The sequence below is a fragment of the Nannospalax galili genome, unplaced genomic scaffold (genome assembly GCF_000622305.1).
Source record: "Nannospalax galili isolate Female #2095 unplaced genomic scaffold, S.galili_v1.0 scaffold312, whole genome shotgun sequence".
NCBI lineage: Eukaryota > Metazoa > Chordata > Mammalia > Rodentia > Spalacidae > Nannospalax > Nannospalax galili.
Window position 1 is genome coordinate 2710052 of NW_008335967.1, and position 27040 is coordinate 2737091.

At 40.2% G+C, this 27040-nt stretch overlaps 1 protein-coding gene across 1 annotated transcript in view; it reads right to left on the minus strand.

Moving 5' to 3' along the window:
• The window catches only part of Pik3cg (phosphatidylinositol-4,5-bisphosphate 3-kinase catalytic subunit gamma), a 38143-nt gene extending 14308 nt beyond the window's left edge, over window positions 1-23835 (minus strand). Inside the window, exons 1-10 of the mRNA XM_008830728.3 lie at window positions 23695-23835; window positions 18867-20873; window positions 15456-15521; window positions 15120-15345; window positions 13686-13789; window positions 9912-10058; window positions 8308-8398; window positions 7376-7506; window positions 6299-6410; window positions 4371-4528 (exon numbers count right to left, since the gene is read on the minus strand). Coding sequence (XP_008828950.1) covers window positions 4371-4528; window positions 6299-6410; window positions 7376-7506; window positions 8308-8398; window positions 9912-10058; window positions 13686-13789; window positions 15120-15345; window positions 15456-15521; window positions 18867-20861 — 3030 coding nt within the window. The 5' untranslated portion in view covers window positions 20862-20873; window positions 23695-23835. The remainder of the gene's footprint in view (window positions 1-4370; window positions 4529-6298; window positions 6411-7375; window positions 7507-8307; window positions 8399-9911; window positions 10059-13685; window positions 13790-15119; window positions 15346-15455; window positions 15522-18866; window positions 20874-23694) is intronic.
• Window positions 23836-27040: the final 3205 nt, after the last annotated feature.

The window sequence follows — 27040 nt, forward strand, 5'->3', positions numbered from 1 at the left end:
CTCAAGTTCAGTTTTTAAGTAAATTCTGACTCATCTACATTCTTTAATAATTAAAAAAATTATTTATGTGTATGTGCCTGTGTGTTTGGGTGAATTATGTCATCTGTATATGGGTGCTTGCAAAGGCCAAAAGGGGGTGTTGGATGTCCTGGAGCTAGAGTTACAGATAGTTGTGAGCTGCTGAGCCATCTCTAGAGCCCCTCATTTACAATCTTTTAAAAGACAAGTAAGATTTAAGAGAATGATGGGAAAACAATGAAATGCTGAGTTTTACCTCTGGAAGGACAGACAATAGGTTTCATTATCTTACTGATACTTAAAAAATATTTTGCTTTTCATTTTTAATAACAAATATTTACTACTTTTAAGATTAGAAAATAATGAAATGCCGAGTTTTACCTCTGGAAGGAGAGATAATAAGGTTTCATTATCTTACAGATACTTAAAAATATTTTGCTTTTCATTTTTAATAAGAAATATTTACTACTTTTAGAAAAAAACTAAAACTAATACAATTCTTGTTGAAAAACGGAAAGCCAATTTTCATGTGTCATTGATATAAATATATTTTTGTGTTATATATGTTTGTAGCTGCTCACTGAAACTTAAAATGCAGTGGCATTGAGGCAGGTTAGGAAGATAGGAAAAATTATGGGGACACAGGAATGCAAAGGACCCCCTCACCACAGAGTCTTGTTGAAGCCTCTTTCTAGATGAGAAGAATTCTTGACATTTGCTGTGAAGGTTGCTGACAGAGAGATATTCCTTTCATACGTAGTTATTTTATGTTAAAGATTCAATGACAGGCTAAAGCCTGACTCTGTATGACATGGGGTTTAGCCTGTTTCAGCCTGATGTACATAGCAAGTTCCAGGCCAGCCAGTGCTACATAAACTCTGTCTCAAAAACCAAACCAAGGGGCTGCAGAGATGGCTCAGTGGCTAAGAGCACTGGTTGCTTTTGCAGAGGATCCAGGTTCAGTTCCCAGCACCCACATGGTGGCTAACAACCATCCATAACTCCAGTTCCAGTGGATCTGATGCCCTCTTCTGGCCTCTGCAGGAATTGCATGCAGGGAAAATACTCATACACATAAAAATAAATAATAAGCCGGGCGTGGTTGTGCACGCCTTTAATCCCAGCACTCAGGAGGCAGAGGCAGGCAAGACAATAAATAAATAAATAAATAAATAAATAAATAAATAGATAAATAAATAATAAACAAAAAACAAGCCCAACAAAACAAAAAAGTTTAGCCCCCATGTATAAGATGCTATTCCAAAGGCTGCAGATGCTCTTAGTTTCAAGTGGTGGGCCTGAGTTTTGTGTCTTCCTGTCTAATCATAGCTTGTTCCTGAAGTCTCCCCCTATTCTAGAAGTTACCCATGAATACTAGTCCCAGGCTAAACTAGTTCTCATGAACAAGAGAGAGTGGGACAAAACACTTCCTTTTCCAGTTCTCTGTTTCCATCCTCAGTCCTCTGGCCACGTGATTTATTGTTTATGGAGAAAACTCACCTCACTTTTAACAAAAAGTGGGTCAGCTTTTCTCTGTGTTATTAATGACATGTTATTCATATATGCAGCATGTATCAATTAAATTCAGGTCAGAATTAGCAATTCACTGGAAATGAGGACAATTTAATTCAAAATGCAAATGTATACATTTTCTAGTTTACCTAAATATGGTGGCTTTATTGTACAAGACTGAGTCATTAGTAAAAGAATTTACAGATATAATTCCTGAGTTTGAAAACCTTTTCCAATAGGAAACAAAATTGGAAAAATAGAAAATTCTGAATTAGCAGTATGAAGAAAGAGAGGAACAAAAGAACAAAAAGAAAAATTGCCCAAGGTCACAGTTAAATAGTGAAGTTTTGCTGCCCACTTTAGTCAAGGTTTGGAAATTCTGCACACGTATAATTTCCTATTACAATAGTCAGCTTATTCTTGTTATGAGTGAGGAGGGTGGGGACCATGGGGAAGAGTGACTAGAGAGAGGGCAGGAGAACAGGTCGAGGCAGGACTCAGCTAACTCTTTAACCAGAACAGGCTATTTGTCATGCTTTATATATTGCCTAAGAACTCATTTCAAAATGAGCTCATTTCAACTTAAAAATTTCTAAAGTTTAATGACGACAGTGATGTCTGTACCATGGTGACCAAGTCTCTGCTGTGGTCTAAGTTGGGCCAACCACTCTGTGGTTCATTGAAATAATACCTAACTCTGGCTGGAGATGGGAGCAATTGGCTCTGACAGGTGCCACTATTATTCACAGTGTTCCCTAGAGGCCCAGAGTCATGGGACTGCAGGGTCTTGATCTGGAACCTCCAGAACTGTGAGCTAAATACAACTTTTCTCTTTATAAAAACATAATAAATAAATAGTGCCTAGAAACCCCACATGAGATAGGGAGTAAAGAAAAGTGATGAAGAAAGTGAGACTCTGAAAGGATAAGTAATGTTATCCTCTACACAGGCATTAAGCAGTAGGGATTCATGCTCAAGTCTGCCTCCTCCAAAGGCCACCTTTTTGATCTGCAACTATGCTCAGTCTGTAGGCATAATCATGGTGCTTAAAATACTAGCTGGTCTTCCAAAACATATATGTGCAAAGTACATAATTCATAAAAGCATACTTTTGGGTGGTATATACTGTATAGATGTCACTTGGGTAAGGGAGGTTTCAATTGATAAGAAACAAGCTTTGGTAATAAAGGATGGAGAAATGTTCTTGGACCCAGGAGCACAGAGTCTGTGAAAACTCCCTACAAATGAGTTGCTTTGAGTAGATGTTACTGGGAGGGGTAGGGTGCTTTCCCAGCCTCCTTATCCTGAAGAGCTTTCATCACAGGATGTTTTAAAACTGAAAAACAAATGACAGAAGCAACAAAGAAAGCTAAAGGCTATTGAGACTTGGCAGGGTGACTCAGACACTGTGTGGGTCCATGGGGACATCAATGACAACAGGACAGAAGGACAGGCGCCTAGGAAGCATCACTCACTGGCAAAAAGAAAGAGATATGTAGCAATAGAAAACAAGTGATCCTTTGAGTGAGGCCAAATTTCATGCACTTGTGATTCTCTGAGCTGCAGTTACTGCTGCCGTGTTGTCTAATGCTAATCAGGTATATTGCACCTCCAGGAGAGTAGAACTGAGTACTCTTCCTCCTTTAAATAGTGAAATTCTTCCAGTTTTTTTTTTCATTTTTCTCTTCTAGGAATTTGTCAAATATGTGATTTTTAACTTTAAAAAGAAAAACAGAACTAAAATGCGTCCAGTCCCTGGAAATTGTCTGAAACCTTACTGAGCTTATGCAGAAAAGCATAATCCAAAATCCCAATGTCATCTGACCACTGAGATCTCAGTTTCTCCAACACACAGCTGAAGATGTGGGAGGGTGATTTTATAATTACCAACTAGAAACCAGTCAGGAGAACAGGAACGCACAAGTTACAAAATAGCATGTAGGTACCTGTTTCCCTAAAGCTTGAGGCTCATGTCATCTTCCAAGACTTATATTGGACTCAAAGGAAACCCCAGAAAAAGACTGGTCTCTGAGATATGGAATGCAAGTAAATCATGTTGAAGGCACACTAAGGAAAGTGGCTACATAAAGGCCAACTAAGGTGAAAGGATAAGTAATTGTTCTTTGGTTTTGTTTTGTGTTTGTCTTGTTACAGAATAAGTAGAGCTACAATGTTTCCATACTGTGCTCATTCACAGTTATTAAATTTGCAGGTATAAAATTCTCTCATTGTGTATTTGGAATATTTGATAGCCAAGACTGGATATAGGACACCAGGAATTTAAAAGGATGCAGAATGTGAATACTCCTAGGTAAACTCCTGTGGGAGGAGTCTATATTAGCTTGCTTACAGGCAAGGAGGGCAAACTATAGCTCATTATAGAGACTAGATTTCCAAGGAGAAAAGGACTACCCTTGATAAAACTAGACCAATGCATAAAAGGTGCAGCATAAATTCCCTGTTAGTAATATGGTAAAGATACAAATTGTAGCAAAAACTAAGTGAAGGTCACAGTTATCTGCAACCCCTGGAAAATATGTGTGAAGTTTGAGTCTTCTGGTCAACATTGAGAATAGATTTTCCTCAGATGCCCCTCCTTAAAGCTTTCCTAAGCACCAGCATCACCCTGGGGTTCTGTATTCCCCAGGGGGCCATCCTTACTGGGGCACTTTCACTTGCTGTTTGGGTTTAGGTAAACAGGTTCCTGAAAGCATAGTTTTGCACTTAGTGAAGGAAGGAGGTGACAGGAAGGAGGTAGATTGACCATGTCAGAAGGGGGAGAGGTGAGCAGTCTGTTTGGTGGCTATTTACAGCTGATGAGGAAGACAGAGGTGACATACCTGAAATTTCTGGAAGTATGGGCTTGTCTTCTTTCCAGAAGTCCCCATCACAAACAAGAAGTCTGGGGTTAGCACAAATGGCACTCTCTCTTTATTAATGCCCAAGAAGCTTTTGTAATTCCCAAGAATGTGTCCAAAGTCTATATGAAATAAGTTTCCTTAAAAGAAGAAAATGTTTGACATCATTACATAAGCATAAGTGATTGTAATAACATTTTGGCTTTTTGAAATAATTTTTATGTTACTTGAAAATGAACTATTTTGAGTAAGAGCATTTTTTTTTTTTTACAGTTTTATTAGCTTCTGATGTTTTCAGTCTTAACAGGAGTGTAAAAGTAGGGGCCATAAAGCATTCTTTGATCCAAGTGTGGTTTTTACATGCTTGTTTTTGGGATGAAAGTCATTGGGAAATTCTTGCCTCAAAAGTATTCTTAGACATAGGGCTGCAGAGATGGCTCAGTGGTTAAGAGCACTAGCTGCTCTTGCAGAGGACCCAGATACGATTCCCAGCACCCACATGATGACTAACAACTGTCCTTAACTCCAGTTCCAGGGGATTTGAAGCTCTCTTCTGACCTCCTTGGGCATTGCATGACAATGGGTGCACTTACACACATGCAAGCAATACACTCATGCACATAAAATAAAAATAATAAATATTTCTTTAAAAAGTATTTTTAGACAGGTAAAACTCCCTGGCAAATACATGACCATTGTGCCTAAGAGTCTGTTATGTCCTTTGTGTAACTGACAGACTGACAGCACATTCTGCTTGGAGGCGTGACATTTAACCGTTTACTTTTAAATAGCACAATGGAAATACCAATTTGAATCTTTGTTGAGTCAGTTTCTACCTCTTATCACCATCATTACCATACGCACCACATTAGTTTGTATTTATTTAGTCTTTTATCATACTTTATCATCTCTCTAGTCCATAAATCTACTATTGTGTTATTTCTGTTCTTGAAAAGAATAAGCAATTCATCCCAACCTCTGGTTCTTTTTCCAGACTCCACTTTTTAGTGTGTAACAGGGTCTTGTTATGTAGCCCAAGCTAGCTTTGAACATGTGTTCTCTTTCAGCCTTGTGAATGTTGGAAATGCAGCCATGGGTCACCATGCCAGGCAGACAGCATGAGTTGGTTAAATTTCTTATATAAATGTCTTATGGTAGTAGTCACTACAGGCTACTGTGAGAATAGACAGTGAACAGCAAGGTGCAAAGAGTTAAGGAAGCAGGCGTTTCAGACTTGAGAGTATGTCATATGTTGTTTGGTTTGCTTCCCTGCAGCATCTGACATTGTTGATTTTCCTACCCTTTATCGGTTTCCAAGAATACCCCATCCTCTCTGCCTTTCCCTGGAGCAGCTTCTCTTTTTAATTTTATGTGTATGAGTGTGGTGCATGCATGTATATGAGTGCATCCATGTTGTACAATACCCCTGGAGGACAGAAGAGGGCATCTGATCCCCTAGAACTAGAGTTACAGATGGTTGTTAGCCACCATGTGGGTGCTGGGACTCAAACCTGGTTCTTCTGCAAGAGCAGCCGGTGCTCTTAATGGCCAAGTCATCTCTTTAGCCTCAGTTCTCTTTTTTTAAAGTCTTATTTCCTGCCTCTTCTTTAGTTATCAGTCCTCAAGAAAAGTGATCTATCTGGGGTGATCAGTGTTCCTACACACAATGACTTTTAAATCTGTGCTCCAGCTTGGACCCCCTTTAAAAATTATTCTGTGCTAGGAGGGTGGGAGACATGGAGGTAATGTTTAATGAGGACAGTGTTTCAGATGGACAGTGGTGATGGCTGCAAAATAATATCAATGTACTTAAATGCTGCTCAGTGCACACTTAGAAATGACTAAAGCAGAAAACCTCATGGTATACATATTTTCTACAGTAAAATTTATTCTGAGGCGGGTAAACTCACCTGTCTCTGAGATCATAATGTTGTCGTTGTGTCTGTCACCTATTCCAAGAACAAACGTTGCCACACAGTAGCCTGCACAGGAATAAACAAATCTCTCCACTGCTGCCTGAAACTAATTAAAATTCATCTGAATATTAACAGTTTTATAACTACAAAGAGCAGCCTGAATCTATTACAAATGACTTCCAAAAAGGTACGGTTCTAGGAACCATTTCAGACAGCAAGTGAGTTGTGCTCAGTTTCATTAGTTTCACATCAAGGATATGCCAACTTTCACATTGTTTTGCTTATATTTTCAGTGAAGAGTCAATGAACCACTGCAATGTGAGGAAGACATGAGAGTCAAAGGGCAATGGTAATTTAATCAAAGTTCCCTTCCTCTCCGCGTGTCACTTGCCCACAGCCATACAGAACCTATGGCAATTTCTGTACATATGTTTTGCTGTGACCACTTAACTGTATGCATGGTTTCACAAGTCCCCATGTATAACAGATTAATAACTGCTACTAATTATATTTCTTCCTCAAAAAGCTGCTAACCACGCAAATGCAAAGTGCTGATCCTGTGCAGTAGAACGTTAAAGGACATTCACAAAACCCAATCATACAGCTTGCAGAGGATCTAGCATCTGACTTCAGAGGGATGGGGAGCTGACATTTTCAACATCCATAATTTACCACTTAGATTAGAATGCAGTAGTAAATTATAAATTACTTTGTTCAGTATGAAAGACTTTATATATGGTAACTAAGTCTTTGTGCTGAACAACAAAAATAGTCATGAAAGTGCTAACAGATTATTTTATAGAACCAAATTTTATGCAAAGCATGCCTGGTTAATCAAGGGAGAAGCAAATGTTCACAGGGTCTGAAACCGAGTGTCTCTGCTTCACAGATATGCTGTGTCATCAGGGGAAAACCCTCAAAACCCCCACTGTATCAGGAGCATAAGACTTCATCAGTGTGTTGGGAGGTAGTGACATCACAGTGGAAGAGCCTTTGAAAACCTGAAACCACGATTGTTACACAGAGGACAATCCTTATGGAGGCTTGTGCGTGGGGGAAGCAGGCACTCACCTTTTCTTCAATAGGGCATTTTTCCTTGAGCCAGTGATTCAGAACTTCATCTTTGAAAGCACCCGTGTTGCCCACTGTGCTTTGCTGAATTTGAGCAATTGTTGTGGCATCTTTCACAATCTCGATCATTCCTACATGAAGACGAGGGATACTGAGGCCTGGTGTCTGCTAAGTCTTTGTTGAAAGTCTTTGTTAAGTGGAGAGCAGAAGTATTTACTTATTGTATTTAGGCCAAAGATCTATTTTCCAGGTCTATACTATTGTGGGTTTTTTTTTTTGTTTTTTTTTTTTTTTTTTTGAAAAGAAAGGACAGGTGAAGTTGTATGTGATAGTCTCTTAATTTCCCTGAATTAAGGGAAAGGGCTGGTTTTGAGGATAACAAAGACATTCATATGCTGAGCATAGCCTTTCCTGCTTGGTAATCTGTACCTTTTCCTTTTTAAGTAATATGGCCAAATGTTTGTGCAGTTCTCATATCAGAATCTTGAATAGAAATAAGTTTGATTGAAGCTAAAATGTTAAATGTCTATAAAAGTACCTGAGTAGAGTGTGTAATAGATTCGGTTAATGTGAATCCTGGAATTTTAAAAATAAATGACAGATCTTTCGGTCTAATTTTAAATGTTATTTGTGAGAGAACTGTTTAATGTGCAATGAAATGAGTTGAAGTTTAGAGGTAGGGAGCTAAAGAGGAAGGAGCAAGTTCTTATGAAGGCTGCTTCCATGTATAGTCATGAGGCCTTGAGTCATCCATCTGGGCGTTTTCAATATATCCAGATTAAATTGAAAGTCACATTTACCAGCCTGGGAACATTTCCTCCTTTTTATATGGACTGTGACTGTCATTTTTCAGTTATCAAATGCCTGCACTGAGGGAATGATATTCTTTTAAAGCTATCCCAGTGATGTACTCATCTGATATAACCACATACCTATTTTGTCACCTGTGGAGATGCAACCATACGGCAAAAGGCACAGATCCAGAGACTCAGTCTCCCAAATAGTCTCCATGATTCGCAGAATCTGGGCATCAAAACACAGAAATCTTTCTACTATAAATATATATTTGGACAATATATTTTCCTTTTCTTTTTAAAATCCAGCAATCTTATCTGGTAACACACAATATATGGGTAAATGGAACATACATAAGTAACAACTCGACTTTCATTGATCAAGTTGGCACTCTAAAGTTTCCTGTCATTGTAAGTCTGTTGATATCAGCTCCAGAGGTGAAGAGGATGAAGAGGATAAAGACTTTTCATTTGGGGTAGGTTTTCACCATGTTACATTATTTATTCAATCAAAATATTCCACTTTGTTATTTATGTAGGCTTACACACTAACTGCATTATCATTATACATATTTACTACTCTAATACCCACAAGATCCTTCCTGGCTACAGCAAGAGCAGTGAAAACAGCAATGATGATAATAAAAGCTAATATTTGCTGACTGATCTTTTATGTGTGGTCCTTGCATTAACCTTATACTGGGAATATAATTATTATTTCCATTTAGTGGATAAGGGAACAAAGATTTAGAAAATTTCAGTAAACTATGAACTTCAACAATAAAATGAACATAAAGTGCAAACTTTCCCTTAAAATTAGACAAACATAAGCCACTTTTGTAGTTTTGACATGCTCATCTTTGAACAACTCAAAAGATCACACAGATTTATTTGAAATTAAATTAACCTTAAAAAGATTGAACGATTACTTTTCCTTTTAAAAAATCTTTCTTGGACAATAAATATATTCTTGAAAAGAAATCCAAGAACTATTTTACAAATAAGTAAAAACAAAATCTTAGGGCAAATTGAAAACATGATCATTTAAGAATAGCCTGTCTTTAACTTGGTATGCCTTGTCTATTTTAAATAAACCATATTGTCGTAGAAACTCTTACCTCTACCTTGTTGAGCCACTAGAAACTGAGGAGTATTTCTTTATGGGTTTGTGAAGCTAAAGACTACACAGAACTATTAGAATATCTGAGAATGACTACTGTTAATACCTTTACTGTTCACCCCCTGCCCCAGTGACAGGTACTCTCTGATTATTGCCCTGCATGATTTCTCCATCACCCATCTGTTCCTCTTGTCTCCCTTTTGCATCAGTTCAGGACTTTGTTTGTATATGTGTATCAAAGGGGATGTATTTAAGGAGACTGCCTGCAGGTGTGTCAATATGTCTGTGAACAGGAATAAAAGTTGTGTGCGTGGGCAAATAAGCCTACATCCTACGTTATCATACTCAGAATGTGGTGAGCAAAAGAGGCCATGTGAGATGAGTGAATCTGGATACTTAGAAACATTGGAAATGCATCCTCAAAAGGATGGAGAGAGCCGTGGTACTCAGTAGATGGGATAGCTAATGGTCCACAGTCACATTCACCAAGTAAAGAATTCTCTGTTATGTACCCTTTGATGGATGTTCATTATATAATAGACAAGGGAAAGGAAGGCATGTTTAAGGCCAATACAGAATTCTTTTTTCAGATAACTGAAGAAATTCCTTCACATCAGCCTACCTGTAAGATCAGCATGTCTTGGCGCAGATCATCACCATGTTTAAAGATAATTCCAATTGTTTCATTGGACAGGACTGTAGGATCAGCACATTTAAACTCAAGCCACAGGGGCTTTTTCTTGGATGCCATCACTTTACATTTTTCAATCTGTAAGGAAGTGGTCACATGACTCTTACATGCAATGAAAACACACTGAGGAGGCACCAATTCTCCTGCAAAGCATTACCATAATAACAAAGACAATGTCCCAGCCAGAAAATGATTTTTGATATTTGGATTGAAAATACAGATGGGCACTGTCTACTGCAAAAAGAAGCTTCTCTGATGAAGCTTGAGCAATGCACAAATCTATGGGTATAACAATAAGTCATTAGGAGTTGGTTTAATACTACATCCATTTAGCAGAATAATAGTAGTAGGTTCTCTCCTAGGGCCTGTGACCCCACAGGTCCTTGGCCCCGATAACGCTGTCAGGTATGGATTCCATTGCATGGGGTGGGCCTCAAATCAAATCAGAAAATGGTTGGTGGGGCTGGAGATGACTCAGTTGTTAAGAGCACTTGTGGCTCTTCCAAGGACATGAGTTCAATTCCAGGTGGCTCACAATTGTCTGAAATTCCAACTCCAGGGCATCCAACATCATCTTCTGGCCTCCATACTTCCTTCTCTCTCTGTCTCTGTCTGCCTGTCTGTCTGTCTGTCTGTCTCTCTCACACACGCAAACACACACAAATAAAAATAAATCTTAAAAAATAGTTTGGTTACTCTGATGACATTCATGCCACTGTTGCATCAGTGGGTGTGTCTAGCCAGGCCAGTCGTTACTGTAACTCACAGGGTTCAAAGCTGGGTAAGACTGATGATTATTTTTCTCCTCTGGTAGTGTGCACACCACCTTCCAGTGCAATGAAAGCTTGATTAATACAAAGATCCACAACTGGTCACTGTGCAGAGAATAAGAGACTGTAGAGTGCCCAACCCTAAATGAGAGCTCTGTATCATACCCCCACCTCCCAAGGCTCAGGAGTCTTTACAGAAGAGGGGTTAGAAAGAGTAAGAGCCAGAGGTAGTTGATTAGTACAATGAAACAGTATTTTCTGGACATAAAGGGCACCTGCACATATGAACTCACAAAACAACATGTACAAGACCTACTCAAGCTTAAGCCAGAAAAAAAATCTCAGCGTGGAGGTGGATATGAAGTTCCACCCCTAGCTGATGAGCTATTGGCAACTGCTGGGAGAGGGAGAGTGTTTTCTTTAAGAGGGTGTTTCCTCAATAGGTCGACCACCCTCTAGTGGATAGCCACATACCCAAGAGTATATGGGCAGCACAAATTGGAGTTGGTAGATTAAAAAAATGAGCACACAAAGTTGGGAGGGTAGGGAAGGGGGAGGAGTTGTGGGAGGGAGTGAAATACAATGTAGAAATTCTCAAATAATTAATAAAAATATTTAAAAAAAGAAAAGTAGCTGAGTAGGCTAGAGGGAGCAAGCTAGCAAGTAGCATTCCCCCATGGCTTCTGCTTCAGTTCCTGCCTCTAGGTTCCTGCCTTGAGCTTCTACCCCAGCTTCCTTTGTTCCTTTGATGATTCTCTCTCTTTCTCTCTCTCTCTCTCTCTCTCTCTCTCTCTCCCTCTCTCTCTCTCCCCCTCCTCCCTCCCTCTATCATCTATCTATCTATCTATCTATCTATCTATCTATCTATCTATCTATCTATCTATCTATCATCTATCAATCATCTACCTATCTACCTATCAACTTTAAGATGTTCTCACCAAAACTACTAATGCTTTGTGTGAACAAATTCATAACCCTTCAACCAATGGATCTCAAACTGTGTTCAAGGAACTCTAAGGGTCTGTTGAGGGCCCATGAGGTACAGTAGATCCCATCCTGTGTACCCTACTCTCACATGACACTGGAACTCCCACACTTCCTTTAATTCAGAGCAATTTTGCTATTATCTCTTCATACATTCCTTTCTAAAATTTCATCTGAAAAGGGTTCCAGTGTTGCTACACTGTCTAAAATGTTATTAGTTAAGAATGGGACCCAACAGGCCAACTCTAACAAGGTAAAATTTAAGAGAAATAAACGGAAACTTCTGTGCTCAAGCACAACACGTCCTGCCTAACTTCAACCCCTACCACATACCTAAACAAATTTAACCCAAGAGATTATGATAGTAGTTACAAAAACCCAAAAACATTTATGAGTTTTAGCCAAAAGTGAATTCACTACAGATCAATAATATGATGCAGTCTTTTTTAAAAAAGCAAACACGGTTTGAAATTTGTATTAATATATCAAAGTTCCTGACTGGCATGGTGGCGCATGTCTTTAACCCTAGCACTCGGGAGGCAGAGGCAAGCAGACCTCTGTGAGTTCAAGGCCAACCTAGTCTACACAGCAAGTTCCAGGCCAACTGGGACTACAGGGAGACCCTGTCTCAAAAAGACAAATATATATGTATACATATTTCTACTAATATTGAAATGACAGTTGGTAGTATATACTTTTACTATAGGGCTGGCTCACTAGTAATTGTATATAAAATTTTACATACAAAGGAGGAGCTTTCCCTTCTTTTCATGAGGTTTAACTGCTACAAGAATTTCTGTCCTGCCATAAGCAACTAGAGTAGAGAAAATATATGAAAGTTCTTTTCACACAGTAGACGACAGGCAATGGAAATCTGTGACCTCAGAGGGGAAGAAGGCAGATCTAAGTAGTCCTGTGGATGTGGCTGAAGAGATGGGTCAGTGGTTAAGTAGTCCTGTGGTTATCTCAGTTTACTGTTAGGACTGTTTCTTGATTATAGCCTAGAATATAGTTAACTGAAGTCTCAGAAAAAGAGGAGAGAAAAGAGGGATCAAAAACAATAATGATTGAACAGTTTCCAAATGTGATAGAATAGAAGCCCGTGATACTCCATAGCCTCTGCCAGTTTACATAAAAAAAAACCATGTCAACCCATATCATAATCTATCTGCTGAAAACCAGTGAGGAAAGACAGTCTGAAGAGAGACCTAGAGAGAAGAAGAAAAAGATACATCATATACAGAACATCAAAGACAAGGACAGGGTGTTATCATTAGGATACAGGCAAGCCAGAGAAAACACTACTGCAGGAAAAAACTCACAATAACTCAGAATTCTGCATTTAGTGAAAATAAATAAATAAAGGTATAATAAGACATGTTTCAGATAAGTGAAAGCTGAAGCAATTTATTGTCAACAGCTTGCAGTATAAAGTGTTAAAGGTCAAAGGAAAATTATATCAGAAGAATACCCAACATAGTATGTGGGAAAATCCTAAAAAATGCCTTAACCTATTTATTTTTTTAAATCTATCTGTTTAAAACAGAAATAGTAGAACAGATAAGAGAGTTTAGGTATAAACCCACCTATAATATAGTCAGCTGATACTGGAAAGAATTTTCTCTGTAACATTCGAGAAGAATGTTTAGTATCTTGATTTTGTTGGTGGTTGATGAATGTATTTATCAAAACTCACTGAACTTCATACATAATGTGGAAAAATGTTTATGTAAAGGCTATGTCAACAAGCTGACTTAAGCATCTGAAGAGAAATTATCCAATACTGGGGCTTTCATTCAGTAGCTAGTGACTAGAGAAGTGCCTGATGAAAGCCCATCCAAGGATGCTTAGGTGTCTACCTAAGCATCAGTTTTTAAGCCCCCAGCTCTAGAAAGCATGTAGACATTTGCAAGATATAAAGACCCCACAAAGACATCCCAGTGATACCTACCACCAAAGTACCTGCTTTCAGTCCAGGATCATAGGGAACTCTAAAGCTCTTGGGGAGATTGGAATTCTGCAGGTTTTCAAGCTTTTGCTTAAGTTGTGAAATAACTGCAATTGTCAAAAGCACACAGGAGTTATGGGATTGCAAGTGACGATCAACACTAACATCTCAACATTTCCTAAGGCCACATTTATTCTATATATCTGGTCTTGGATGGAGCAGAAGAAACGGGTATAAAGTTCTGCTTTTGGGGAACTAACGATTCAAGTAGGCAAAATAAGTTAGACTTACTGTGAGCAATGTAACTGCAAACATCCCTCAGCAGGGAGAGGGTATATATGAACACATGTGGGAAAGCACACAGGTGCCACCATCTGATACTCTGAGAGTAATGCTAGAGAATTACTACTGTCATTTTCTTTCCAGTGTGTGAAATGTTCAGCTGCCATCTGATTTGGAGAACAGGCATTTGAACACACTATTAAATAGGGTCGGGTCAGAACTCTGTAAAGTCTTTAAAAGAGGAAGTTAGGGTTTGTACAAAAGATGTGACGACCTCAAAATTCTCAAGGCAAAATGCATGAAATATAAATTACTGTCTGGATAACAAGCGGAGGCCAGTACAAATACAAGATAATTGTTATCATTAGCAGTTTGGGGAGATAGCATTATTAATGTGCTAGAAAAATTTCAAAGGGAAAAGGTAGAAATCTAAAACATTCAGAAGCTTAACTCACTGGGTAGGGATGTTAGTGTCTATTTTAAGCTATAGTACTAGGACTTGATTTATAAAAACCAGTAAGAGATATCCTCTAGGTTTGAGATTCATGTGGTTTATCATACCAGAAAGATGTGCAAGTGACTACAATTTAATGTTGTGTCAATTTACACTTTATAAAAGTGATTAATTTTCCTAGGGCAGAGACAAGATACTGGAAATGGCTATAGAGAGGAGGTGGTATGTGTATGTATAAAGGTGACATATATATATATTATTCAGAGCTATAGGTAAATAGATATGATGAAATGCAAACCATTTAACCTAACTTCTCAATATTACCTTAATACATTGAAAAATTGAATTAATCACTTATTGAAAATGCAGGAAAGGTAAAAATTTGGAAATAACTGATTTTCTAGGTGTGAAATTATTAGTAAATCACATTTAACATCCACACTATTTTTAGTGTCTCAAAGTTTTGTATTTATCATGACTTTATTTTTAAGAATATACAAATTTATAGTTTAAAAACATCATTAACTTATAGAAGGAAAGCTTTAAATCTGCTTACTTCATGCAGACAAGAGAAAAATAATATTTTCTTGGCTGCCTTTAGGAAAATACAACTTGGCTTCCAGGAAGAAGAATCATGCTGATGATGGCATTTGGATATGAAGGCATTTGGAAAGAGAACTGAGAAAATGCAGCCACTGTACCTTGGGAACTGACGTCATACTTCTCAGCAGACAGTGATTTAATATCAATGGTGACTCTCTGTAACATCTCAATCACTTGGACCTGCTGGGTGAAGTCGTGCAGCATGGCTGTGCCACATCCCCGTAGATATGCTTCCAGGATCACTGCAAACCTCTGCTGATAGTGTCTGGACTGGGCTATCTCACTCCTCAAGAACCAGAACAAGAAATGGCCAATTCTTTTGTTCTGAGGTGGGCACAATATGGTTGAGATTATGATGATTAATGCTGTAGGTTTACCAGGCAATTCCTGGTGTTCCTAAAATGGTACGCTACTATAGAAGTGGAAGTACTTACTCTCAAGCCACGCTTCAGCAGGAATCTAGCCAGTGCACTGTCATGGTATGGTTCAAACTTCACAGCCTAAAGAAAGAACACATTGACATATGAAGGACTGCCCTCCATTGCATTAAGTCAGGAGAAAGGAAATAGAGAAACACAATGGTTCTGCTGAAGTGAGTTTTTAGAACTAGGGTAGTGAGCATCTTACCATCCACTTAAATCCAGTCCATTCTTTTAGGGGACACTGAGGACCACAGGAACCACTTTCTTAGGATCAGAGAGTAGCTGAGGACCCAACTGGGACTAGAGATTAGAACTCCTGATTCACAGTCTTGTGATCTGGGTAATGGCAGAAGTGAAGAGGAAAAGGCTCTAAGTAGGAGTGACTTGAGTTATTGGAAGGGAGGAGGAAAGATGGAGATGGCCATAGAAATTCTATAAAGTGGACGGTAAAAGAGGTTGTAACAAAGCTAATGGACAGTGGAAATACACTTTAAGAAGAATATTAGATGTGAAGATGTGTCAAATGTGAAGATCCTAAAACCCAGCAGTTTCCCTTTTGGGCAACTCACTGAGTTGTCTCCCAGCTTTTTACTACATACAGGTAAACAGAAGGCCTGGCCCATCCACACAGCAATCCTTACCCCTGCCACCCTGTGGTGGATACAGAGCTTTGTATTAGACTATCCCTGACTTTTAAATGCTTTACCAGGCAGCACTAGATCTTTATTTTTAGTGCTTAATAGTTTTCACATTGGCTATGTTTCAGATATTGACTTAAGTGATGGTTCTATTACTGAAGAAATAAAACAATAAAATGTAAAAAATAATTAAATCTTGGTGGGTGACTGTATATTTGTCATGTTATTCTATTTTTCAGTAAGCCTGAAATAGTTCATAATTTTAAAAGCAACAAATATTAACACATACTTAGTTATAAATGCATAAAGTTAGAAAGTATATATCAGATATAAAATTCAAAGGCCTAAAATTAACTAACTCAGAATACTTCCTTTATAAGTAGAAAGTCTTTTCCCCCAAAGAACAGAAAGAATTTCCATTCTGGTGTATATTTGGGGTCTGGCACCTTCTCAGTTTTGTTAATGATTCTTACCCTGGTTTTCCAGTTTGGATATGATCAATATGGACTTCATAGTGTTTCAATTTTAGCCATTCTTTCAAAAATGCTTCTCATGGGTGTGGTCAAATAGGCATTATAATAGCTGCATGTAAGGCCAAGTTCTGAGAATGTGGTTACCGGGACAACAGAATTGACTCTAAACGTGTTTAAGTTTCTGACCTTAGTGTGAGTCTTCCTTTGTGTTTCAGTTCTACAAAGTTGATGCAGATTGCAACCAGGAGACCATTTTAACCAGGAGTGAGTCATTTAGTTAGATCTGAAAATGTTTCAAACAGTTGCACATATGAATGCTACTCTTCAAATTTAAGACCACAAAACCAGTGTTAATTTTACTGACCTCTTTCATTTAAAACATTTCTAAGAATGCAATTCATCTTCTAATTTTGCAATGTTTAATTTGAAAAATGACAATGAAAAATTGTCAGATCAAGCATCACCTACTCAGAACTGTCCCTGGATCTGTCAATCAAAATAAAGTGTCCATTGACTTCCTGCTTGCTCACAGTACTGTGTAGTTTTCCCTGAAGCCCTTGTCACAATTTATTAATAAACACTTCTATGTGTGTGCTTTGCTGCAGCAGACCTGGAGTTTCAGTCTTCTCAGTACATGTTGTTCAATTAATGAATGGACATGTCTGTGTTGTGCAACAATATATCTATTCCATTTATTTTATCTCCTTTTGTCAATAAAATTTGAGAACTGATAAAGTGAGCAGAGCTGTTGCTTCTTGGCTATTTACCAAACAGCTAAACCTCAGGTATATCACTGAACCCACAGGACTGTGCACAGCATCATGAGAACTGAATGAAACACAGTCCCATGCCTATTTGAAGAGGGCAGTCATCAAGATTCTTCCCAGCATGACCATTGAACAGAATAACAATGGCACGTTCTACCCTAGAATCTATGATTTCCCCCAACCACGGGCTTTTGACCAGGATTACAGTATCAGGCATGAAATTTCCTCCCATGGAGCAGACTTCAGATCCATCATGAACTCACAGCAGCTGTGGATCCCTTACAAGACCTTTACAAGAGCAAGTCAGCCCAAATTTGAGCATGGATAGGGTAGATGATCTCCAGGCCCTGCCTCTTCCTGAGGAGTTATTGGAAGTTGATAGTGACTGGGGAAGGAAGAATTATTCTTTTTGGAGGATGTGGCCATTGATAGGTTTCCTATGCTCCAGTGGATGGCTCCATACCCATGTACCTATGGGCAGCACTCGTTTTAACTTTGTGGGTTATCAAAAAAAAAAAAAAAACAACAAACAAAAGACAGAAACTAAGGAGGGGGATATGTTGGGGGAATAAAGGGGTACTTGGAAGAGGAAATGAGAGAGGTATATTGATCACATTTCATTGTATAGCTGTATGAAATTCTCAAGACTAAAGAAATTTTTAAAAATTTTATTTATTATTTTTATTTTATGTGTATGTGTGTATTGCCTGCATGTAGGTAAGTGCAGCCATGTCGTGCAATGCCCATGAAGGTCAGAAGAGGCTTTCGGACCCCCGGGATTGGAGTTATGGACAGTTGTTAGCTGCCATGTGGGTGTTGTGATTCGAACCCAGGTCTTCTGCAAGAACAACTGGTGTTCTTAACCACTGAGCCATCTCTCTAGCCCCAAGAAATTTTTTAAAAAAGATTCTTCCCAGATGTGACATGTTGTTTTATGAATGGTAAAAAACACTGATGGAGATTAAGTGGCGGCAGTAGAGGTAAAGTGATAGTGAGAAGGAGACAGCCTGGAGTTAGTTAAATTCCTGGGTTGGAATTCTGGTCTATTTCTTTCAAAATATGTGATCTTGGATGTATAACTTGGTCTCTTTGTACCTCAATTTCCTTGTACATAAAACGCAAATGTTAATTTCACCTCCATCATAATCTTTGGTGGAGTCAAATGATACAATATACAACCCCCCCCAAAAAACAAACAAACAACAAACAAACAAAAAACCCAAAACCAAAAATAAAAAAAAACCACGTAAATCACTTGGAACCTTAGCGAGGACAATGTAATTCCCACTGGGCACTGGGGCAATTCTCCTAAAAAAGTGAAGGGCAGTACCAATGTCTTTAAAATGCTTGTTGTCAAAACCTCAAAGACCGTTTAAAAAAAGTAAATGGAAGAGTTTACTACTTTTTGAGGTGGCTTCATCAGACCTTTTCTGACTGATCATGAAACTCTGAACAGAGGGTATTTGCTGACATCTGAATGGGGAGCCTGGTACATGCAAATAAGCTCTTTGAGAGAGCAGTTCTGTTGACATCATGGTCCCCTACCTGCACCAGCTGGAGAAGGTAATGTAAAACGTCATCATCCTCCAAGCTCTCCAGTTTCTGAACTGCAATAGCTCTTACATTTTCATCTGAAAAGTTGCAGTCCAAGAGTTGCATAGTTAAGCCAACATCCAAAGCACTTTGATCCCAGATCTCCCTTCTGGCTAACAGTTGATAGGTTTTGGCCACAATTTCTTGCTGTCCCCATTTCACTGAGCTAAATAGCTTAGGGTATGCTTTTGGATGCTTCAGGCTTTCATATCGAAAATGCCAGAGCAATTCTTTGTCCTCTGCTGTGAGGGGGTTAAGAGGATCAGTTGCTATAATCGCTTCCAATTGCTTGCGAAGTTGATTGGGCATTTCAGCGCGAACTCGGTCCCCTTCAGGATCAGGGGTGGGCCGATGCTTAGGCAGGGCTATGGGGTGACAGTAGTTGTCCAGCAGGATGGAGATGGACATTGAGTTCTCTTTGTCCGGGTTTGTTGCAGAAGTGAGCTTGTCAGCATTGAAGCTCCCTTGGTCTTCTGCCTTCCCAGATATCTGCCACATGTGGAGCACGTATTCTCCGTGGCGCAGGAGGAAGCGGTGGTCTATCAGCAGCAAGTTCACATAATAGAGAAGTTGGGCTTTGCCCTTGGACTCTGAACCCTGAGTCTCTGCAGAGGCCTTCCCAGACAGTGCTGGAGCTTTGCCACAGTAGATTTGGAGGTTCAGTAGCGCTCCTTTGGGCAAGTCTTTTATTTTGATGCCGAACTCAAGCCAAACGTTCCAAAGCACCTCTTCGGTGAAGGGCTTGGGGCTGGTTCTCCTTTGGCAAAGGACTTGCTGCCCATGCTGGATGTTTGCTTCCACAAAAACAGTGAGGTCAGTGTTCCGGGGCAGGACGGGGATATCAATACCTCTGATCTTGACCCTGAACTTCCGGTCACAGTCCCACAAGGACACTGTGAACACGCTCTCATGGTCCTTGCCGTGGATGGTCAGCTGCTCATGGTAGCCGGTGACTCCAGTGCAGTCATCCACCAGTGGCCACTCTTCTTTCCTCACCTCATCCAGAGCTGGGTCTGGAGGACTGTCAAGTACCAGGTGAATCTCCTCTCCATTCTTGAGGCAGTGCCTCACCCACTGGAAGTTTTTGATGGGCGTTTCACCCACCAGGTACTCATCCCGGCCACAGACCCGCAGCACGAAATCCTGCTCATTTTGGCTTTCCGGGATATTCATTAGTGACTTCTTCTTGGCCATCTTGGCAAAGAAGCTCTGGAGGATGGTGCCGGGAGTATCATCTGCAGAGACCTTGATGGTTTGGCTGGTGGTGCTGCGGTGGATGATGATAAAGATGCAATTATTGGTAATCTTTTTAGACAGGTAGTCTGGGAGGGGCTTGGACGTCACCCAGGGGTGCATGGCATAGAGCCTGGCGTCACGGCCAGCCACTTCGGCCATACGAGGTGTGACCAGACGGCGGCGTGTGAACTCCAGCTCGTCATCGTGGACGTTGCTGACATCAGTGACATCATAGCCAATCAGGGCGGTGAGCTGCCGCTGGAAGGCCAGGGTCTCTTCCGAAGGCCCGTGTCGCTGCACCACGTGGATCTGACCTGGGCTCTTGTGCAGCACCTTCCAGTAGCGCAGGCAGTCTAGGGTCTGCACCACCTGGTACTTGTCGTAGATCTCGTACCACTGTCCCTTCTTCTGGTAGAGCAGGAGGAAGTTGTCTGGGCCCATCCGGTGATAGAAGTCCGCCATCACGCTGGTCTCCAGGGCGCGCAGCCACACCTGGGCTTTCATCTGCTCCACATTGCCGTGGCCTGCCACGTGCAGCAGCGCAGTCTCTGGAGTCTTGCTGATGCGCTGGCTGGTGGGCAACACGAACTCAATGGGGATGAGCTCCATGGAGGACAGGCTGCCTACCGCACTGCGTGGCTTCATCCTCCGACGCCGGCGGAGGTTGTCTTCTCTCAGAACCACCGGCTGCTCATAATTCTCCAGCTCCATGCCCCGAGCGACCTGAGAGTGGACAGAAAGAGCTTTGTCAGGAGACAGACCTTTCTCTTTACATTTTCCTGTAAGATGGCAAAGAGAAGGTGTAGTAGGTTGAGTGTGGGCATTCGGAACCAGAGGGACCAAAGTTCCTTAAGCAGGAGGCAGCACAGCACTTAACAGTGTGCGTCTGGAAATGAATCTCTGGCCAGCCACTAACTAGGTGATGTGGGTTGCTTACACTCTGAGCTTGTTTCTTATCTGACAGTTTGGTTAGTTAATACCTAGAGGATAGAGGCAGAGTTAAATAGGGCTTTTCTGAACTAGCAGTATATATAGGCACATTTTCTCTAGCTTTGTGTTTGAATGTTTTAAATAAAAATATGTAAGACAACTGCCGGGTGCGCGCACCTTCCCTGCATTCGGGAGGCAGAGGCAGGCGGATGTCTGAGAGTTCAAGGCCAGCCTGGTCTACATAGTGAGTTCCAGGACAGCTGGGGCTACAGGGAGACCCTGTCTCAAAAAACAAAACAACAACAACAAAAAAAAAAAACAACACTATGGGGCTGGAGTGATGGCTCTGTGAGTAAAGGCACTTGCTGTACAAACAGTGAGGACCTGAGTTCTGGTCCCAAGTACCCACAGAAGCCTAGTGTGGCCTCTGGTGGGCCTGCAACCCCAGTGCTGTGTGTTGTGTGGTGGGAGGGAGGAGGGTGAAGACAGAAGGAATCAGGCTTGCTGACCACCAGCCTGTCTTCAGGTTCAATGAGAGACTGTTTCTCAAAGGAATAAGGTAGAGGGCGGACTCGTTTGGCCTCCACAGGCAAACCTGTACACCTGTACATATAGACACACATATACCACACTCACATATGCACACAAAGGTATGTAAAACACTCATCTAGCACAGTGTCTGACATTTCATAGCTCAAAATGTTAACTGTTTTTGAGTACCTTAAAACATACAGATAAGTAAAAGAGTACAGTCTAGGATTAAATCCTAGTTTAAGTGTAAGTGCAATGTCAGTCCCTGACATTTGTTTTCACTTTGAAAACAAGCCAACTTATTTCCGTTGTTCATCCAGTCTCACACTTCTCTAACCCAGACACTTACTCAGTCTTGCTTCATCTTCTCTATTTTCAAACCATCTCAACCGAAGCGTTACTCCCAGTCAACTTCCTGCTTTTCCCCCCTTTTCATTTTTTCTTTTTACTTAAGAAAGCTAGTCATTTCATTCATAAAACTAAAAAAAAAAAATTAGCAGAATTGGTAAAGTTGTAATCAAAGCCATTTGGAAATACATAAAAATTTTAATCATGAGATGTGCAAACATTCTAGCTGTCAAAGCTACATTTCAGTGGAGTCACCCAAGCCTGAATCCTCCTAATATGAACTTTTAGGTAATTTTAACTTGGTGCCGATTGGTTTGAACTGCCTCTATTTAAAACAGAGGAACCACGAGGTGGAAGGCATGCTTCTGCACTCCAGGGAGCTGCTGCTTAGACACCAAACAGTTATTTGGTTTCTTTTTGTTCTAATATTTTTATTTTCTTCTTCATGTCAGAAATTCATACATTTATTCCCATTAAATTATCCACGATTTCTATGAATAGTTAGTATTTTCCCTCCCCAAAGCATTTAAACATAAACAGGACCTCTTGCACTGAGAAACCCATTATTATTATTATTATTATTATTATTATTATTGGTCTTTTTGAGACAGCGTTTCCCTGTAGCCCCAGCTGGCCTGGAACTCACTATGTAGACCAGGCTGGCCTTGAACTCACAGAGATTCTCCTGCCTCTGCTTCCCGAGTGCTGGGATTAAAGGCGTGTGCCACCACGCCCGGCTGAGAAACCCATTTTAATGATTAAAATGCTCAAAATATTAAAATTGAAAGATGGATCATAAAACAGTTTGGTTTTAATATTTAGCATCACTGAATTGTAATACATTACATTCTAAATACCAAGCAAATATTGAAACAAGTTAATATTTTAGAAAATATTATTTACTCTCTTAAATAACTAATGTTAATGAGATTCACAATTACTTATTCCCTTAAAAACAGTGTAGCGTTTGTTACATGCTAAAATGGAAACTTTGATTAAAAGCTAAAAAAGGCAAGCTTCATTAGATCTAAATTTGTGTTCAAATCTTGGCTTAAGTTATTTTTAAAGTCAATATTCCCTCTCCTAAAATATAATGAGGTTATACTTAGTAAATGAAACCAACTGTCCCAAACAACTGTCTCTTGCAGCTTAAAACATTCACTTTGGTCTTTTGCTACACTGAAGAATAACTAACAAAGATGGGAACAATAATATATATTGAAACTGACATGAACTTGAAATAAAATATGTCCAGATTTAGCCATACAACTATATATCAGTGTCTGCCTCAATGACACCATGAAGTCTTACATGATACAAGATGCAGAAGAAAACAGACTGAGAAATACTCACTGGTTTCCTTCATGGCTGAAGCTAAGCAGCTTTGTCCTCTTACCAAAAAAAAAAAAAAAAAAAAGCTGTTTGAAACACTGTAAGTACAGTAATTTCTAAGCATGCACTTGTAAAATTATGAAGCTTGGCCGTCACAGGCTCCTAGGCCACCCCCTTCCTTTCAGACAAAAACAGAAAGAGCTGATGCACCTGCAAAGCCCAGCCAGAACCTTGTGGATATCCACAGTCTAGGCTGGAGTAGACAGTGAAACAAACATCAGTGGCTCCCTCATCTTACAAACCGGCAACAGTTCCAGATAAAAATATTCTAGTTGAGAAGGAAGTGTCCCTATTCTGACCGAGTCAGACCCAACAAAAGGCAAAAAATAGAAAGCAGCAATACCTGATCAAGCCCCGGAGGTGATGCTGAAGGGACATTTGTTTACTTTATGAAACAAAACAAATTCAAACCTACCCCGTACACCTCTCAACTCTTCCGCTTTTCTGGGGCTCCCTTCATATCCAGATGCAGAGGAAGTGTTGCAGTTACCAGGAAGGAAGTTTTAACTAAGTTGATTATACATGTGATTGCTTGTTTTAAAAGTGTCAGAAATGCATTTCCTTCAAAGCACAGAGAGAGAGAGAGTGAGCCACAGCAAGACGGAGAGCAGTGTTTGCCTTACTTTTTTTCACTCTTCAAATTAATTTTTCAAAAACTTGTGAGAGACTAAGACAAACGACAGAGCCAGACCAAAAATACACCCAAGACACAAACAAGTGAAGCATTTTTGCTAGCTAGCTATAAGCAGAAAAGGCTTTATAGTCACAGTATTAGATAACTTGGTAAGAACAGTTTAAGAGCTAAGTAAAACCTGTTGCCCTCAGAGAATTCAAGCAAACCCTTGTGTGTTGCTATAACTGAAGCAGGCAGTGTGGGGAGAAACCCAGGGAACCACAGAATGGTTCTCCAGCTGGACACTTGCAAAAGCAATATCTAGAAGCTCACTTCCTTAGATTGGTGAGAGATTTTTCTATTTTTTTCAGAGTACTTTGGTCCCAAAATATCACAACTCAAACTGAAAGCCCTGTAGCATGAGTATGTGTATGTTGGTGCTGTGTGCAGGTGTGTGATGAGGGCTTACTGTGAGCATTGATTAAGTGATTACAGACCAAACAGAAGGAAGTTGCTATCCTGGAGAAACTGGAGAGTTAAAACACTGTCAGCATCAGGCAGAGAGATGATCTGGGAAATGGCTCCCGATTCCCATAGGAGTGGAGAACACAGAAGAAAGTCATCCATCCTAAATTATTTTTAAAGTAGCTCTTTATTTTCCAAGTAACCTCAAGTCCTTCTAGAACCCTATGAATGCTTAGATCCTTAACCAGTACCACTCTTCTCTGTCTCAGGGGTCTTTATACCAGACCTTACCCTCCCCATTGGGCTGTCATGGATTCCAACAGAGCTCCAAGGACAGCCAGAAGAATAGAGACAGCCTCACAAGCCTCTTAGAAGTATATTGTTATGCTACTCTGATATCAAGATAAGTAAGTCATTGATTTGAGCTGTCTCCTCTCACACAGTCCCTGTGATGTTTAATATAGATTGTCAAATTGACAGGATCTGGAATCATTTAGGAGGCAAACTTCTGGACGAGTCTAGGAGGGAGTTTCTAGCATGGGTTTGTTGAAGTGGGAAGACTTACTTTAAATGTGGTGGCCCTGTCCATGGGCTGGAGTCCTGGACTGAAGAAAGCAGCTGAGCACCAGTACTCACTGCTCTCTGCTTCCTGACTGAAGATGAAGTGTGAGCAGCTGCATGACTCCTGCAGCCATGACTTCTCCATCACAATGAACTCTCAAACTGTGAGCCAAAATAAATCTTTCCTTCCTTAAATTGTTTTTGTCTGATATTGTGTCACAGTGATGAGAAGAATAATTAATATAGGTCCCTTGGGTCTTAACTTTTAAACTAGTGTACTACATTAGCAGGCAGGCAAGTCATTTAATTCAAAGGCTGCCTCCCAGATATCTAGAGGGGGCTTTTCATCTTCCCAAAACATATTCCTATATAAGAATACTCCCTTGGGAGCCTGGTACCTTTAGAAGTCTCAAGTTGATCAGGGAGGAAGAGCACCACGCTGTGGCCACCAAGTCATAAGGCTTAGATAGAGCTTGCTAAGCTGTTTCACCCAGAGTGTATGGGAGGCTCATGACAGCAGGTGAGGTGAATGGGGCTTCTTGGTTGGGACAGCTGACCTCAGGGGACCATGAGTTTGTCTACTTCTGTTTCCCAGACTACCCAATAATCTTTCTCTGACCTTCTGAGATCTCTCTCTCTCTCTCTCTCTCTCTCTCTCTCTCTCTCTCTCTCTTCCAAAAATGTTAGACTTAAGCTCTTGGATTACTCTGCTCACTTATGCAAATGTTGTCAACTCTATGACTAAACTTGCAAATATTGTAGGCTTTATTGGTAGCCTGAGATTAAAAGTACCCAGATCTTCCTTAATTCCTAATATAGCCCCTAAAATTTTACTATCTGTGGTGAATGGTCATAGGCAGAAGTAATGACAGATGCCTCTTGTCTCCATGTGGGTGCTTCCTGCACAAGGAGCCTGATTTTACTAATGAGAATATTTTATCCGCAGAATTTTTAGGTCAGCAGATCCCTAGGCTTCATCCTCATTTTATTAGTTTGCTTCTTCCTTGTCCCTCCTGAGAATCTCCATGCATCTAGCATTATATTTTCACATAGTGATCAAACAGGTCACTTTGGTTGAAGGAACCCAGAGCTCCTGACCTTCTGCATAACATCCGTCTATCACAGGAATGACAGGATGGAGCAGATTTGAAACAGTAGGAAGTGTTAATCAAGAAACAGATCAAGAATTAGTTGTTTCCAATGGGAGAGGCTCTATGCAATTGGCCTTCAGAGAGCTTATTTATAGCCTGTTGGATAGACAAAACAGCATGCATATGCATTTTTTTTAAATCGTGCAGAAGCAAAGAATATTTGCAATGTTATTTGTGTAACAGTGTTATCATCCTGGTATTATAGAAGCACTACCCTTCATGGTACGTAGGTTTATTACTGCTCATTCCTTAGGCCTAATATATACCAGTTTATCTCTCATTTTCTTTCTTCTTTCTTTCTTTTTAATATTTTATTATTTATTTTTATTTTATGTGTATTGCCTGCATGTAGGTAAGTTCACCCGTGTTGTGCAATGCCCGCAGAGGTCAGAAGAGGCCATCGGATCCCCTGGAACTGGAGTTTCAGACAGTTGTTAGCTGCCATGTGGGTGCTGGGATTCGAACCTGGGTCCTCTGCAAGAACAGCCAGTGTTCTTACCCACTGAGCCATCTCTCCAGCCCCTTCTTTCTTTCTTTTTTGAGATAGGGTCTCACTATATAGCCCTGGTTTGCCTAGAATTCACTATGGAGACCAGGCTGGTCTTGAAATCACAGGGATCTGCCTTCTTCTGCCTCCCAAGTGTTGAGACTAAAAGTGTAAGCCCCCTGGCTTCTCTTAGCTTTCTAATCTACCAAAAAGATCACCCCCTATCTACATCTTAGGAAGTGGCTAGAACAGTCAATTTTCAGCAGAACAAAACTTATGGAACTATGCCCTGTGTGCTATTGTTTCAGTTGTGCTAGATGATGCACAATTCCAGGAGTCACACAACAGAGGCCATGGCATCTTGTGTATCTTGTCTTCAGTGAGGAACACTTTCCTGGAAGCTTCCTTTGAT